Raw genomic sequence first — 18,714 nt, forward strand, 5'->3', positions numbered from 1 at the left:
GTCAGCTGCAGCAATGGCCGATGTGCGGCAACAATGCCATGCCTTACGCAGTACCGCAGCCGACCTTTGGGCAGCAAAATAACTGCACAGCAGCTAAAAACACAAATTGGCGAAGTACACACACGGTGCAACTCACTGAAATTTCTTCAGGTAATGAACTAAGTCACACTCCGCCGTCAGAAAACACCAACCGGTCGTAGTTAAGCCCCAGGCTATTGACCTCTTAGGGAGTGGGGTCAAGGCAGAACTACAAACATGTTTCATAAGATCTGACAAACCAGGTGACAGCAAGGATGATTTGTATCAGCATGAGTTAGATATAGTAGATAAAGTACAAGTACAAGTACAAGCAATCATTTAGGTGAAAATATTTAACATTTACATAGTTAATTTTAGATACAGTTCAACTACCAACATAATGTCAAATGCATTTTTTTGTGAATTGAAGAAGAGAGGGAAGTTCCCAGCATTTCCTGCACAAAATTGCAAGGTGCAAACTTCTACAGGCAGTAAGACTAAATTTGTTAAGCATCAGGCACTTATTCCAGTACAAACTAAACATTTTACAGTGAAGTGCAACTTTCTTATAATTGACAAACTTATAGTTAATTGTCTTATTGGCATGGACATGTTTAAAATGTACAAAACACAGATTGACATAGCTAATGGTAAATGCCACTTTCATGTGAAGGATAAGATCTTTTCTATTGATTTAGTCAAAACACTTGATGAAAGCAAGAAAAACAAACCAGAGTCAAATGTCGTAGTACAATATTCCTTTCCAGCTGTGTATTTCACAAACAAATTTGATACTGAACAAGAAGCAAACACTTAGGTTAGTTACGAAATGGTAGAGCAGAAACTAAGTGAATCACATGTACTAAATGATATCCAACAACAAGAACTTTCTAACTTGTTATTTAAGTATGCCAATGTTTTCAGTAAGGAGCCAGGAGTAATCAAAGACTGTGAATATAAATTTGAAGTCTATCCACATGAGACATTTTGTGTAATGTCATATCCTATTCCATGGGCAAAATGAGAGGCAGTAAGGGAAGAGATCAATCATATGATTAAATGGAGAATTATAAATCCTTCATTTTCATCCTATAGTAGTCCAATGTTACCAGTAAGCAAACCAGATGGTTCTGTAAGATTAGTTCTCGAAGCTAGAGGTATCAATAAGATCATAATACCAGTATGCATAAGGCCAGACAATCTGGACCAACAGCTTCCAAAGTTTTACAATACAAAATATTTCAGTGTACCCAATCTCAAAATGTCTTACTAGCAAATAAAACTCCACGAACAAAGTCGAAAATACACAGCATTTGTTTGTGGGGACAGAAGTTCCAAATTCTCTGTTCCACCTATTGAACTGAAAATTAGCGCAGAAGTGTTCATATCTGCATTGGACAAGGTTTTAGGACCAGAATTGCTCAGCAAAGTCACTGTTTATGTAGACAACCTGCTAATAGCCTCCTACTTGGTTAGAACATATCAGGCTCATTGAACAGGTGCTTCAACAATTTGCAGATTATGGATTAACAACCAATTTAAAAAAGTCTAGTTTTGGTAAGAAGCAAATCTAATTTTTAGGACATGTTGTGTCAGGACAAGGTATATTACCTGATCCAAAAAAACTTGATGCCATACGCAATTGTCCAGCTTCAAGGAAGCCATTTTAGGACTAGCTTTGTTTTTTCGTGAATTTGTACCACAACAACTGATGAACAGTGATGCATTGCTCAACTTGTTATGAAAAAATATGCTCTGGTTATAGGATGATAAGTGTCAAGATGACTTTAATAACACTAAGCAGGCATTGGTAAATGCAAACATTCTTAGCCACCCTGCCATGTCCAAGGATTTTTGTCTACGCACAGATGCCTCATCTCAAGGGCTGGGGGTATGCTTGTTCCAGATGCGAGAGGAAGAAGATAAGGAAGTACCCAAGCTCATCTGTTTTGCTAGTTGTACATTATCAGAAGCAGAAAGGTCTTACTCTGTGTCAGAATTGGAAATTTTAGCGGTAACATGGGCATTTAACAAGTTTGAATATTTTTTGTGGGGCAAGAATACCAAAGTTTACTGTGACCACCAGTCACTGTCATTTCTCTAACATGTAAACTGCTGCACTGTAGATTAGCTAGGTGGTGTCTATATTTACAAGAATTTAATTTTGAGATAATTTATATTAAAGAAAGTCAGAATGTTATAGAAGATGCCTTGTCTAGGCTACCACAAGGTTCAGAGGAATTTGGTGAATTAACGGAGTAAGATGCAGAACTCGGAACGTTATTAATGCAAGGTACAACACAAGAGTCTGATTACCATAAGCTTCATAAGCAAATAAAAATTATACAACAGCAAGATTGCAGATGGAGTAAAGTAATGTAAAACTTTAAGCAAGATGAAGGTGGAAAGTAAGTAAATGGTTTCAGGAATACGAGGGCATTATGTTTCATACGAAACATGAAAAATCTGATGAATGGTGTGTGTGTATCCCAGAAGATTATATCAACGAATTTATAAGACACACACATGAAGTATGGGGACATTATGGAGTGAGCAAATGTACTGCAAAAATTGCAACACTTTGTTATCCAAATTTTGGAAGGCAGGTCTTACAGGTGTTAAGAGAGTGTGCAATATGTCAAACATCAAAACACTCCAATGTGTCAAAATATACTGAGCTACACCCAATACTCACAAAAAAACCTCTAGATATTGTATTGGTCCATATCCAAGAAGTAAAGGAGGAGTAAGATACGTAGTAACACTATACGAAATTTTTTCGAAACATATCAAAATGTATGCCATTAAAAATACAACAGCCACAGATATCAGAAACAGAATTGAGGGAGACTATTTGAGAATAGTAGGTAAACCAAAGGTACTACTAAATGATAATGCTTCATATTTCGTTGGCCAGAGGTGGAAACAATTTATGACCTCACAGGGCATAAAGCACATTTTCGTAAGCTTTTTTCACCAAGAAGCAATCCCAGTTCAATGAGTCTTTAAAGAATTTAAGCAGTTTATTATGACATACACCCCTCACAAACATACCGAATGGGTAGAATATGTAACTCCTTTCCTGCAAGTTGTCAATAACATTCCACATTCTTCAACAGGTTTCACACCTAATGAATTGATGTTCCGGATAAAGCAAACTAATGGGTGGGAGTCGTCCATACCAAAGGTACCCACTACAGAAATGACACTACAAGATAAAATCAAACAAGTCATAGTTACTTTGGAAAACAGGGCCGAGTATAGAAGGAAAATTTATAAGATGAAACTGAAACATGTTACACAATTTTTTGAAGGGAAACGAGTCCTCTTACGGACTCACCCTAAATCGACAAAATTTGGCAAACCGAATAAGAAGTGGCAGTTACTCTATTCAGGACCTTATGTAATTTTCAAAATACCATATCCTGGGATGTACAGATTATCCTATGAGAAAATAGGAAGAGACAAGGGTCTCTACCCTCACAAAGATATAAAAACCTTTATAGAATGACAAAGCATGGTAACATTTTCTTTTCACAAGATAATTGTACATAGTGTACATAATTCTAAGTGTAATTTTCTTCTAGAGTGTATGTTAAGATTAAGTAATTTATGACCTCACAGGTGATTCTTTTGATTTGTATCCACAGGCATAAAAATGATCAGCAATGAGAAGTAACACACCCCTTCCTTTGAAGCGAAAGTATGAATGAAATTAGCTTATGGCTCAGCTGTCGCACACTCAACAATACATGCTTAAGTCAGTAGCAGGAGAGGAGACACTGACCTGTGCGCACGTGTGACAGACTGGCTGAAGGCACAGCCAAAATAGGAATGCCATATGTACATAACTTAAATACAAAGTAAACGGAAATACTATATAAATACATCTACTGTCTACGAACTAAGGAACCTATTGATATATGTACATAGAGATTTAATTAAATACTAAGCTATATAAAACATATTTACAACCAAAAGGAAACATGAAAAACTGTACGAGATGTGTAAGCTAAGGACAAACGACAAAATACCGTAAGAATTGTCATATAATTTTCTTTGCAGGGAAAATGATCATAAAGGGTAACAGAATAAATGAATGTCTGTGAATGTAAACAAAATACGGAAATATCTGCAGGTGTATGCAATGACCAATTGTATCAGTGGCCATCGAACTACGAAATACAATTAGTTTCAAGTTGGTTTTTTTTTTTTTTTTTTTTTTTTTTTTCTTTCAGTGACCAGTGCATCGTCATGGTGGAGAAGAAGAGAATTACATCAAGGGTAGCAGGTACCAAATGAAGAAATGAGCCACACCTTGAGTAGACAATTTAGTTATACAATAAAGGTCATAAGGCAAATGAAAAATGAAATATGTATCGTTGCAGTGTGTCTAAGAGACAATTATCACTACCTACTCGCAGCAGAGTACACGTAAACATTTAAGCATGTGATTTTACAAAAACCAATTAATTTCTTATCATCACACATAAAAGCTTGAATAATGATTATTTCCAGATATTTGAGAAAGATAAGTATACAATGGTTAAAACATCAGATTTCACACTAAGCTATCTGTGAATAACACTAGTACATCAAAAAACAACCTGACACTTTGTCAATGATTAGTCGGTACACATTATTTCAATGAAGCAAAAGTTCCTTGGCAAGTAGTCCACGATTGTACAAATAACATTTCCTCATAAATCCTTGAACCAGTAGATGAGTATTTTCTTTCTTCCCTCCAAACAAAGGAGGCGGTGCGAAGCATAGTTAGGCCAGCAATGCGTAATGTTTTAGTCCTATTTCGAATGTTTTTCTCCCTTCTCTTCCTAAGAAAGAAATAAGCTCCCATAAATGATAAAAGCCTATCTATAAAATGAAGCAAAATTGTGTCATATGCTTGTATTGTGTCATAAAAATGTGATATGTAATTAGTTTGCATATGTGATGTGAACAAAGATAAGTTGAAACTAACAAACAAACTGTAGTAACAGAACCCATTTAATTAAAAATTTTATGACATTTTAAAACTACTTATGTTCGTAATATAACCAATGGATGGGATGTCAACCATAGATATAAGCTATCATGTTATGTCTATTGTTGTACTCAATACTTGTATGAATTTTCATTGGAAACCAAACGCTATATGAAGAAATGGACTTCAAAGACAAGCAATTTATACAACATTTTAGACAGTTATATGTGTCTTTCAACAAGTGAAAGGTCAAGTGTGGTGACATGAACATGAATGTGCAACGAAATAACTTATGAATATTGTGGTGCACAACACTTGGTACATGGACAAGAGAACTATACTTGTTGGAGCAGGTACTCACCTCATTGACGGATGCTGTTGGTCAGGGTTCTCTCCACTGAAAATGCGTTTACAACAGGTAGTAATGATGCCCGGGCCATAAAAATGGAGATCTTCTGCCACAGTGTCGGATTTTGAACACTAGACACACACTCACTGCACCCAGAATGAAAACAAATGCCACAGCAATTCTTCGATACGTGGCACTCAGGTGAAAGTGTGACACACAATGTAACATCAGCACCAAGAAAACGAGTGCACGCATGTGCAATGGCAGCATATAGCATGTTGACTATTGGCAACTAGTTATTGCCGCCAAATCAGCCAGTGCGAAACCCAGCAGCAAGAATGGAGCAAACTGGACATTATTGCTAGCGTGCTAAATTTAAATATGTAATGGACTCACATATTATGTATATAATATTTTAATTTCTTGTAGAACTTTAACATACATATGATAAGCTGACATATCCATTCCATTACATAAAAAATAAGGTGACAATAAAGGGCATCAATCCCTGTCACCAAATTAAAAAAAAAAAAAAAAAAAAAAAAAAAAAAAAATAAATCTGTACATCTCCATAACATGAAAGGCACCCAGAAAAAAAGAAATTGAGACACCAAGTAAGCAGAGGGTTGGCGAAGATGTTAATTATGAATGCGCGGTAGGGTGCAGACAAACAAATACATTTTCTCATTCAATTTGTTGTACAGTTTTTTTGTTTTAGACAGACACAGTCTATCTCTCTTGTATGTGGAAGGACGATGAGGATGTGCGATTTTAGAGATGAAGTATTGTGATCTCGATGTGTCATATGTGTGAATGAATAATATAATTTTAAAGAACCATATCAAGTATTTTATTTATTGAAGTAAGTGAAGAGGAAAATTACAGGATGAGATTTTCATGATTATGACAAGTGCCGGTGTCCCTGGAGTCCTCTGCTGCCTGCAGCTTCAACAAAAATGTAAGGGAGTCCAATGCCCAAAAGAATAACAATAAGCACAAACATTATAACAACACAACCATATTCCTATTCTTATTCACATTCATTTTTTTAATAAAAATTTATATAATCCACTTGCATCTGCCCATAGCCAGCCTTTTCATTTGTGAATTTTTGTTAACTTTGATATTGTCCAGCAATTGATATCTTCTTTTCCCTCTTCCCCTTTTTCCCTCCACCATTCCTTCTATTCCTTCCTTCAATAAACAGTCCCTCCTCAAACAAAGTCCAATCTAGTTTCGTTTTCTCATGACTTTCAGAATGTTTCTTTCTTCTCCAACTCTTTTTAATACTTCTTCTTTCCATACTTGGTCTTCCCATTTCACTTTCTCCATTCTTCTCCATATTCACATCTCTAGTGCCTCCAATCTTCTTTCATCTTCCTTCCTCAATGTCCAGGTCTCCGCACCATATAGTGCAACGCTCCAGATGTAACATCTGGCAAGTCTTCTCCTCAGATTTTTGTTTAGTGGTCCACAAAGTAATTTCTGTTTCCTGTCAAATCCTTCTTTTACCATTTCCTAAATTCTGTTGAGCAATACATATCATCCATTATTACACTTCCCAAGTAATTGAAGTTATTCACTTGCTCTATTTCCTCTCCCCCTATTTTCATACGGCATTTTATCCCCTTTCCTCCAGTTACCATGCTTTTCATTTTCTTCTTGTTAATCTTCATTCAAAATTCTTCTAATTTTGTGTTTAGATCATCTAACATCTATTCCATCTCTCTTGCACTCTGCCATCACAACAATGTTGTCTGCAAATCTTATACACTCCACTGTCCAAGCCCCTATACAAACTCCTCTCCTTCCATCAAAACTTTCATTAATAACTTCCTCCAGATAGATATTGAACAGTGTTGGTGACAAACAACAACCTTGTCTTACACTTCTTCCCAGTTCAATTTCTTCACTCATCACACCTCCTATTCTCTCTTGCTCTGTGGTTCAAATATAAATTTCTAATTAGCCGTCTATCCCTTCAGTCAACTCCCTGTTTCCTTAGGATTTCCATCAGTTTGTCCCATCTGACACAGCCAAAATCCTTCTCAAGATCAATGAATGAAACATACACCTTCCTTTTCTTCTCCATGTACCTCACTCCTATCACTCTCAGTAGCCCAATGGAGTCTCTAGTTCTCACACCTCACCTGAAACCAAATTGTTCATCTCCTATAATGCAATCCAGCTTTCCATATAGCCTCCTGTTGAGCATCCTTAGCAAGACTTTGGCTGCATGCGATATCAGGCTCACTGTTCTATGTTCCTCACACTTTCTGCTGTCTTTTTGTTTTCTATAGGTCTTAATATACTTTCTATAAAGTCCTTTGGCCAATTTCCTGTCACATATATTTGATTACACAATTCAATTAACTCCCTTTTCCCTTCTTTCATCAATGACTTTAACAGTTCCGCAGGAATCTCATCAATTCCCATTGCCTTTCCATTTTTCTTCTCCTTCATAGATCCTTCAATCTCACTAATTAGTATTCGTTTCCTTTGTCATCATCTGCAACTTTATCTTCTTCTTCTATCCCAAGGTCTCCTTCACTTGGTCAGCTGTCTGCAGCATATAGCCATTCTATATATTCTTCACATCTTCTCATTATTTCTTGGGGTTCACTCACCATTTTACCATCTGCTGCCTCTACTTCCTTTAGTCCTTTGTTGTTTCTCTTTCCCCTGAATGTCAAATCCATTGCTTCTTTGTATATCAAATCATATTTTCCTTCTTTCTCTAATTTATCTATCTTGTCACACTTTTCTGTCAGCCATTTCCCCTTTGCTTTTTCTGTTTCCCTTCTTATTTCATTATTTCACCTCCTGTAGTTGCGCTTCCCTTCTTCTGTGTTTACAGTTTTCCATTCCCTGCGATCTTCCATCTTGGTTACCACTTCTGGCGTTACCCTTTCTTTCTTTACTTTTTTCCTCTCCTTGACTCCAAGCGTTTTCTTACCTGCCTTTTTGATCCCATTTTTAAAATGATCCCATCTTGCTTCTGTGCATTCCATTTCCTGTCCTTGCATCACGATTTCACAATATGCATTCTCTAACTTTTCACAATTGCCTTTGTCTTTCAGTTTCTCAAAGTTAATGTGCTCTCTCTTCTGTCCTTTCCTGATTTTTTAATTTAACTAGAACCTCAGCTACTACTAATATATGATCTGAATAAATATCTGCCCCTGGGTAACTTTTGATCCTCTTTAGGTAATTCCGGTATCTTTGTTGTATCATTATGTAATCAATTTGATATCTTTTGTTGTCAAATCAAGATATCCATGTATACCATCATCTTTTGTAGTTATCAAATAGAGTATTTCCAACTAGAATGAAATTTTCATTGCAGTATTCCAACAATCTTTGCCCTCTCTCATTTCTTTCTCCCAGTCCAAATTTTCCCCGGTCCATCACAAGCTACTGCATTCCAATCACCCATTATAACAATAAATGCATTTCTTTTCTCTCTCTATGCTAAGTTTTCTATCTTCTCATGGCATTCTTCTACCTCTTCATCTGAATGATTACTTGTTGGCAGATAGACCTGGATGATAACTAAGTCTTTCTTTTTCCCTTTCAGTCTCATCATCATTATCCTTCCATTAACATATTCAACCTTAATAACCATGTCCTTCAGTCTTTTACCTATCAACATTCCAACCCCATACATGCCACTTTTATCTGCACCTGAATAGTACAATTGGAAGCTGGCACTTTCTAGTTCTTCACAAACACCCCATCTCACCTCATACATTCCGAGTACATCCAATTTGTTCCTTGTCATTTCACATTTCGTGTTTTCTAATTTCCCTTCCTGGAGAAGGGTTAAAACATTCCAAGTCCCAATCCCCAATAAGTCTTCCTTCTTCTTCTCCATCCTTCCTTTTCCATATGCTCTAATCTGTGGAGTCCTCATTGTATTCCCCTCCCGGAGATCTCATTGAGGGGAAGCTTTAAATCTGGAATATTGTAAAAGAGGTCCATCCCATGAATGTCTGTGGAAGTAATTCCAGTGGTGGTTTCCCACTGCCTTCCACTGTCCTCCACATCCTGTCAGCTCACTGACCCAGTTTCCTGCTGGGGTTGGTTACCCAACCTTCAACTGGGTTGCTCAGCTCAACAGGGGCACCATGTGTAGGTAGGATTGTGGAGAATTGAGGTGGGAGAGGCTAGGAGAACTCTCTTGTTGATTTATTGTATTTGCATCTCACCCCCATTTTTAGTCACAGCTGCAAGGTTGTAGCAGTGACTCCCCCAAGTCATCTCCCAGTAATGCAGAAAAAGGACTGAAAAATTCCAACTCTGCTGGTATTGATGGTGTCCCTGCAACAACCTTGAAGAAGAGTGCATTAAACCTAACTGAAATACTTACACACTTATGGGACTGCTTACTCCAGGCAGGTACTTTCCCTGATGTATTGAAAACATCTAAAGTCATTCCAGTATATTAAAAAAAGCAAGAAAGATAACGTAGATAACTACAGATGCACCACAATGTCCTCCTGCATTTCAAAAGTATTAGAAAAAATTATGTATGACATACATATGAAATTTGTAAATAAAAATAATATCCTATGCAATGAACAACCTGGAATCAGAAATAAGAGGTCAATGACAACTGCTGTTTATGAGTGCAATTCCATATTAAGGCTGATGGACAAGAAACAGGAATCAATAGGAGTATTTATTGACCTGTCAAAAGCTTTTGACATGGTGGACCATAAGATTCTGCTCTCAAAGCTTGAAAAATATGGAATTAGAGGTGTGTTCAACAGCTAGATCAGTTCTTTCCTGAGCAAGCGTAGGAAAGGCAGTGTGCATCAAACACATAAATATTCACCTAAAAACTGTATCTGAACACTTATCAGACTTTAAACAAATTAAATATGGTGTACCCCAAGGATCAGTAATGGGACCAAATCTGTTCCTTCCATATACAAATGATCTCAAATGTGGATGCACATAAAACATTCATATTTGCAGATAACACCACAATTCTACTAAAATGAGACAGGAAAAAACAATTACAATAATCGCAAATGTGGATGCACATAAAACAATCATATTTGCAGATGACACCACAATTCTACTAAAATGAGACAGAAAAGAACAATTACAATAATCACAAAGCAACTTAGCAGCCAGGCAGAGTAATCAGCTTGTAATAAAGAGCAAAAAGACCATTGCACTAAAATTCGATAATGCTCCAAACAAGGAAATGTTTATCTCAATCATCTCCATCAATGATGAACTAGTGAGTACCAGTACTGAAACCAAATTCCTAGGGCTTTGGCTGCACAGTGATGTTAAATGGAACATGCATATTGCATACCTTAATTCAGACCTGAGCAAGACATGTTACCTTCTTTACTCACTAAAATATGCTGAAGTGAGAAAAACAGTAATGAATGCATACCATAGCTACTTCCATTCTTGCATTAAATATGGAGTCACTTTCTGGGGAAAGTCTAAAACAGGTAATAACACTTTCAAACTACAAAAAAGCGCCATTAGAATCATGTTTGGATGCAAACCTAGAGACTCTTGCAAACCTCTGTTTAAGATATTTGTTATTATTCCATTACCATGTGTAGGAAACCCTTATATTCATTAAAATAAATGTAATAGGTAAGGGCTGCAGACTACAAAAAACTGTGATATATGAGGTGTGGCTAGAAAAAAACCGGACTAGTACTGGTGAAACAATAAAACGAATGCAATAAGGCTGAAAGTCGTGTGACCTGTCACGTGACTCTCGCTCTGCCTACTGCTCGAGTTTCATCTGCCTCCTGCACTCAGTCTGCCCGTGGTGTCTGTTTTAAGTAGTTGACGTTTTGTCTGTGCGTCGGAAAATGTTGAGTGTACAGAAAGAACAGCGTGTTAACATCAAATTTTGTTTCAAACTAGGAAAATCTGCAAGTGAAACGTTTGTAATGTTACAAGAAGTGTACGGCGATGATTGTTTATCGCGAACACAAGTGTTTGAGTGGTTTAAACGATTTAAAGATGGCCGCGAAGACACCAGTGATGACACTCGCACTGGCAGACCATTGTCAGCAAAAACTGATGCAAACATTGAAAAAATCGGTAAACTTGTTCGACAAGACAACAAGTCAACTCCTGTTAACTCAGACACTGCTCTGATTGTTAAACGGCGATCTTGTCGAACAAGTTTACCGCTTTTTCAATGTTTGCATCAGTTTTTGCTGACAATGGTCTGCCAGTGCGAGTGTCATCACTGGTGTCTTCGCGGCCATCTTTAAATTGTTTAAACCACTCAAACACTTGTGTTCGTGATAAACAATCATCGCTGTACGCTTGTAACACTACAAACGTTTCACTTGCAGATTTTCCTAGTTTGAAACAAAATTTGATGTTAATACGCTGTTCTTTCTGTACACTCAACATTTTCCGATGCACAGACAAAACGTCAACTACTTAAAACAGACGCCACGGGGAGACTGAGTGCAGGAGGCAGATGAAACTCGAGCAGTAGGCGGAGTGAGAGTCACGTGACAGGCCACACTACTTTCAGCCTTATTGCATTCGTTTTATTGTTTCACCAGTACTAGTCTGGTTTTTTTCTAGCCACACCTCGTATATGATTATTTTAGCAGAAAAAACAAAAATTTACATATAATCCAAATCAACATATTCTGTGCCAAGAAGGTACTTTCCACATGGGAATTAAACTTCATAACAAACTTCCCGAAAACACAAAAGTTGTTACTCAGGTCAAAACCTTTGGGAACTCTCTAAAGTCATACTGACAGCATCACTTCTTGTACTCCACTGAAGAATATTTAAATTTATGAAGTGTGCTAAATACATACTTAATGCATAAAGTGTTTTATCATAACCTTAAATAAATATGCCTAGAGATAACTTTCAGAAGTATACTTGTAATTTGAACTGTCTAATGTCTTACACAAAATATGTGTTTTTTGACAATGGGACCAATAAACACAATACAATATACTTCATATGGGATTGTACATCCCACATCAGTATGTTCGGATGTAAATAAGAAAATGCCAATGTTGATGTCCTTAGGGTAATTCACAGTGAGATGCAAAATATTTATGAAAGTAAGTGTTGCACATCTTTTTATGCTGCAGAATCTCCATAGTAAGTCCCCACACATCAATTTAGTATTTTATCTGAAAATGATGGTTAACGTATTTGCAAGTTAGAAGCATGAGAACTTAACATTGAAAATATGATATTAATTTTTCTCACTAACTTCATTCATTACTTCATGCTAGTAAAACAGTAGTTCACTACAATATTTTCAAGACCAACTATAGCTTGAGTCAGGTATTGTTTTGATTTGATTATTCTCTATTAATGAACTTAATGTGCACTGTAGGGGTGTGCACTACTTGTCGAGTTTTTGCTCATTGTAAATTTGGCATTTATTTCCATGGGCAGATGTTCCTCCCAGCACCAAAATATCACCTTAATTGAAGGAAACAAATAATTTATAACCTACTGTCTACAGGTTGTATTACATCTGTTCTTACTGTTTTGTTAACAGTTTGTTTGTTATATTTCTGAAACAGTATCAATGACCAGTCAAGCGTCCATTTAACCCTTTCAGTCTCAAAATTAAAAAAAAGGGAAAATTTTAAAAATTTTCACTATATTACCCTCTACTAACACAGTAAGCAATGAATAGAAGAAGAAATTGTCAAAAAGAAAATACGCAAATGTTTTAACAAGCGAATTTCCCTTTGGAACACAATTTTAAAATTTTTTACATAATTAACCTTTATTATCATAGCTAGCAATAAATACAGTAAGACGTTGGCAAAAAGTAAACATTCAATTGCTTCAGGGAGATGCTTTTACTTTAGAACCAATGGGACATACGATTTTCAAACACCCATCTTTTCGTGTGATCCATTTCAAAACCACTCATAAAAGTATTAGTACACACCCAAATTTATGTTACAATAACTTTAGATATACTTATTTCACTGTCACTGATTTCCCCAATATGGCCATTATAAAAATAACAGCATGTCACAATCTCCTGCAATCATATAGCATACTCTCCATGCTGACTGTTGCTTTGAATATAATGAGTGACTGCTACTATACACTACACTTGTAGAAGTATCTCAGTGGAGCACTAAATGTTTCTGTCTTGCAATAGCATCAGTGGTTTCATGTTAACAGCACTGGTATTTCAAACTAAGTATAATAAAATGGTGGTTTCAGGTAGAAACCACTGGTCCTCAAAAGAGTTAAATTTACTGCTTAAAAATTACACCCTCAATACAGCATGTAGATTTGCTTTAGATATGCTCTTATAAGCTACAACTACATTCATTACATTATATAAATACTGATTAATATTTGTATATCACCAAACATATTCTAACTTCAACATACTACTTATGAAACTAGAAACTGAACATCAGCTACCAGCCTTACTGTTTTACCATTCTAAGATTACATTTTCTTAACTAGAGCAAACTATAACCAATTATAGACAATAGCAATGAAGATTGATAACACCACGCAATTTCAAATACGGACGTGTCCAATTCTGACATAAAGAAGTGGATGGTATCTCACCTTGTAATCCATTTGTTCTGAACAGTTGAATACATAGACCATGACACCCATTGCTCTGCCAAGGTCTTTTGTAGTCTCTGTTTTGCCTGTACCTGCAGGCCCAGCTGGTGCTCCTCCCATGATCAAATGCAATGACTGAAAACAATTACAAATGGTGATACTAAATATTGTAATACTGTAATATTACCAAACAAAATCAAGAAAATCATGGTACCAACAAAAGTAGTATATGTCAAAATTATGTTTTTTGGAACTTGTAGCTCATTACTGCAAATGAGTGAGTGGATCAAGGTTACTTGGCTCCTTTCAGTTGTTAGAAAATAAGACAACACACTACTTGGTGACTTCAGCAAAAGATTGGAATTTGTGCCTTCTCTTTTATCCAATTTACTTGTGTCTTTCACCACTAAGTGAGGCTACGCATGCTACAGAAAACATATTAGGTATGTGACCACCTTATGTCTTATGAGAAAACTGGAAAAATAATTTGCTTAGACTTGCTGTTCTCACTAGTAGGTTGCAAACAGTTTTATATGTAATTACAGGAATTTCTTTACACAAGATTTCTCAAAAAAGTTTAACATCTTTGATTTGCAATTTGTAACAAGACCTGATTTCCTACAGAAAATAGTTTTCATCTCTCTATAGGTTAACAAACTATTAGTAAAAATGAAACATTTGAATACGTTTACCTGGGTCAGTGTGATATAACAACGGTCAGTAAGTGGCGTGATGACTAAACGAGGTGTATTTCCAAGATACTCATGGCCATATCTAAATTGTGCATCGCATATATTGCAAAAACAATCTTTAAATTTCTGATCCCACCTGGAAAAAAAATTTGCAGAAAATGCTGTCAGAACTGCAATCAAAATAAAATAATAGTATCAAGATGTGATTTACGTTAATTTAAAATTAAAAACATATTTAAGCTTCAGTCTTATGCTAATTCATGCAACGAAGGATTCCAAGAAAATTAGGAGTACCAAATACTTAGTATCTGCTTTCAGAGCTGATGAAAATCATACCTATGCCTGAGCTGTGATTGCCATTGGAATGCCGATGCTGATTCAACTTTTTGTTGAATCAGCTTTGCAACAACATCTCTGGAATGAACATCAATTGTACAAATTGTCATAATTTTTTGGCGATCCCCTTTTGTGAGATCACCAAGAAGCAATGTTATAAGTACACTCAGCTGCGATATCTGTTGACAAAAAGTAGAAAAAAATGTGATCAAACAAATTTTGTAACACTACTAAAATTGTTTCAAAGACACGTTGACAAAAATATAACTGTTACCTTACACATAATGACTGAGCAGTTTCATGTAAATTGTGGATAACAATTATGAAACAGAAATACTAAGAAACAGTCAATGAAAACACACAAAATTTAATTGTACACTCTAGAAATAACTATAGAGTGCATGGCAGAGAGAGCATTTTGTCACACCATATACATATTAATTAATTGGATAGATAAAAAACCTACTCACCAAGTGGCAACAGAATATGCACATAAAAGATGGTTATAATTGGCAAGCTTTTGGAGCCAGTGACTACTTCTTCAGGCAGAAGGGTTGAAGGGGAAGCAAGAGGGGTGAAGGTAAACTACTGGAGAGGTCTAGGAAAGGGGGTAGATTTCGGGAAAGTCACCCAGAACCATGGGTCAGGGGAGACTTAGCATACAGGATGAGAGGAAAAGACTAACTGTGGGGGGGACTGCATTGGACGAGATTTGAAAACCTGAGAGCTTAAACGTGGAAGACAGGGTAATATGCAGACAGGGAGTGGGCTCTGAGCACTATGGGACTTAACTGCTGTGGTCATAAGTCCCCTAGAACTTAGAACTACTTAAACCTAACTAACCTAAGGACATCACACACATCCATGCCCGAGGCAGGATTCGAACCTGCAACCGTAGCGGTCGTGCGGTTCCAGACTGTAGCGCCTTTAACTGCTCGGCCACTCCGGCAGGCAGACAGGGAGTACTTCTTAAACATCAAGCATGAGTTAATACGAGTGAAAAGCTGCAGAGTTGTGAGAAACTGGTGCCGGGCGAAGAATCCAGACAGCGCGTGTAGTGAAACAGGCGCCAAGGTCATGAATGTCATTTTGTAGAGCATGTTCTGCAACAGATATTGCGAGTTGCCAAAATATACCCTCTGCCTATGTGCATTCATCCTAATTGGTAATTTGGTGGTAGCCATGCCGATGTAGAAGGCTGAACAGTGTTTATATAACAGCTGGTATAAGAAATGTGTCATTTTGCAGGTGGCTCTCCCTTTGATAGTATATGTTTCGCCTGTTACAGAGCTGTTGTAATTGGTAGTAGGAGGGTGCATAGGTCAAGTATTGCAACAGGGATGGTTACATGGGTAGGAGCCATAGGGTAGGAAGATGGGTGCAGAAGGAGCATAGGGCCTGACAAGAATATTGCGGAGATTGCGATGGTGACGGGAAGCTGTTCTAAGTGTGGTGGGCAAAATTGCAGACAGAATGGATCTCATTTCAGGGCATGATTTTAGGAAGTCATGGCCCTGTTGAAGTAGTTGATTAACACATTCCAGACCAGGATAATACTGAGTCACCAACGGTGTCCTCTGAAGTTGTTTTTGGAGGGATCAGCAGTACCAGGATTGGATGTGATGGCCCGGGAAATCTGCTTTTTAACTAGGCTGGTGGGGTAATTATGTGCAGTGAAGGCTGAGATGAGAATGGCGATGTACTGCTGTAAAGTTTGCATCCGAATAAATACGTTTGACTCAGATACCAAGGCCATATGGGAGGGAATATTCGACATGGAAAGGATGGCAGCTATCAAAATGTAAGTAGTGTTGTTTGTTGGTATGGTTAATGTGGACTGAAGTGTGTAGCTGGCCTTTGGTGAGGACGAGATCAACATCAAGGAATGTGGCATGGGATTCGGAATAGTAAAATGTGAAATTTTACTGGGAGAAGGTATTTACAGATCCCAGGAATTTTAGCAGGTCAGCCTCACCATGAGTCCATATGATAAAGATGTCATCAATGTATCTAAACCAAACAAGGGGGTGAAGACTTATGGTCCCAGGAAAGCCCGTGCCAAGCAACCCATGAAAAGGTTAGCATAGGAAGGAGCCATCTCGGTTACCATGGTCATACGCCTGATTATAAAGGTGAGTAGGAAGGATGTCATAGATCTGGAATCAGGTTGGCACTGACTGAGGAAATTTTCAGCAGCAGACAAACCATGTATGTGGGTGATGTTGACATAGAGGGGGGTGGGATCAATGGTGACAAGCAATGTGGGTGGTGGGAGTGGGATGGGCACAGATTTCAGATGATCTAGGAAATTGTTGGTATTTTTGATGTAGGAGGGGAGTCTTTGCACTGTTACTATGGGTTGTAAGTGTTGATCACCCAAGACAGATATATGTTCAATGGGTGCTTTGATGCCAGCAACTATAGGTTGGCCAGGATGATTAGGTTTGTGGACCATAGAGAGTAGGGGTTGGGGGTGTGTGGTTTGGGTGGGGTGAGAAATTCTATGGACTGAGCTGTTATTCCTTGTGAGGGGCCTGAGGTTTTAAGGAGGAACTGGAGGTCAGTTTGAATGACAGGGGTGGGATCTTGATGGCAGACCCTGTATGTAGAGGTGTGTGACAGCCACTCCGTCGATTTCTAGCTCTTCAAACTGCCCTCTATTGCCATTATGAATCCCGTCTCATATTACATCCATTCCTTTTGAAAACATGCCTTTGCACTATCAAAACTAAAGTACCACATTTTGTTTCTTGAAACCTGCTTGTCCCTTGGAGTTACTCAAAAAGGCATAACACTGAAAGTCCCTGTTTCTGGATGCAGTCCTACCCTACACCAGGCCCTTTTATGGTTTCAAATACAACAATCTCTTGCTCTTACATGGCTAATCTGTGACTTATATGACTCAGCAGCCAATTTCCACTCTACCAGACTTCTCTCCTTCTACAAAACCCTGAAGTTATCTGCCCCGCATGTTTCCTTAAATGGTATCATCTACCAAGCCAACTTCAAACTGCAAGAACATGCCAGACTTCACTTCAAAAAGCTCTCATCTTCTCCTAAACTACCTGAACAGTGGTGTTTCCCTTCCAGCCCTACTACATACAGCTCCCTAAACAGCCACACCATCAGCCACCATTCCTCTCCTACAAACTGAGCTTGGCCAACCTACTTTCCACAACTTTCACCACTACCTGCCAGACCAAGAATAACCCATAATCCCAAGAACCAGTCACAACAGTACAGTGTCCTTAACCTCTCATCCAAAGCACTCTCCCCTCCTGAATCATCTGTATTATCTAAGGGTCTCAGTTTCAGCCCTAAACCTGCACTTCATGATGCTGCTTTGGCAAATGACTTACTTTCCTTCAGAAGTAATATCCATTGAAAATATCACTTTGCTACCCAATCCTAAAACCTTTCCAATAGAAAACCTGACACAGAACCCTGCCTTGAATAGCTCAGACCACGATCCCAACTTGATCACTTTACATGCCACTGTCATTGCCTCCCTTTCCTGTTCCCCACAGTCGTTTAATGAACAAAGTAAGAGCATATGGACTATCAGACCATTTGTGTGATTGGATTGAAGAGTTTCTAGATAACAGAACGCAGCATGTCATTCTCAATGGAGAGAAGTCTTCCGAAGTAAGAGTGATTTCAGGTGTGCCACAGGGGAGTGTCATAGGACCGTTGCTATTCACAATATACATAAATGACCTTGTGGATGACATCGGAAGTTCACTGAGGCTTTTTGCAGA

At 37.7% G+C, this 18,714-nt stretch overlaps 1 protein-coding gene across 1 annotated transcript in view; it reads right to left on the reverse strand.

Moving 5' to 3' along the window:
- LOC124620004 (dynein beta chain, ciliary-like) overlaps positions 1–18,714 on the reverse strand; it is a 588,564-nt gene that overhangs the window by 311,775 nt on the left and 258,075 nt on the right. The window contains exons 16-18 of the mRNA XM_047146668.1: positions 14,957–15,135; positions 14,621–14,756; positions 13,929–14,063 (exon numbers count right to left, since the gene is read on the reverse strand). Of these exons, the coding sequence (XP_047002624.1) occupies positions 13,929–14,063; positions 14,621–14,756; positions 14,957–15,135 (450 nt within the window). The remainder of the gene's footprint in view (positions 1–13,928; positions 14,064–14,620; positions 14,757–14,956; positions 15,136–18,714) is intronic.

Source organism: Schistocerca americana, chromosome 6, assembly GCF_021461395.2.
Source record: "Schistocerca americana isolate TAMUIC-IGC-003095 chromosome 6, iqSchAmer2.1, whole genome shotgun sequence".
Taxonomy (NCBI): Eukaryota; Metazoa; Arthropoda; class Insecta; order Orthoptera; family Acrididae; genus Schistocerca; species Schistocerca americana.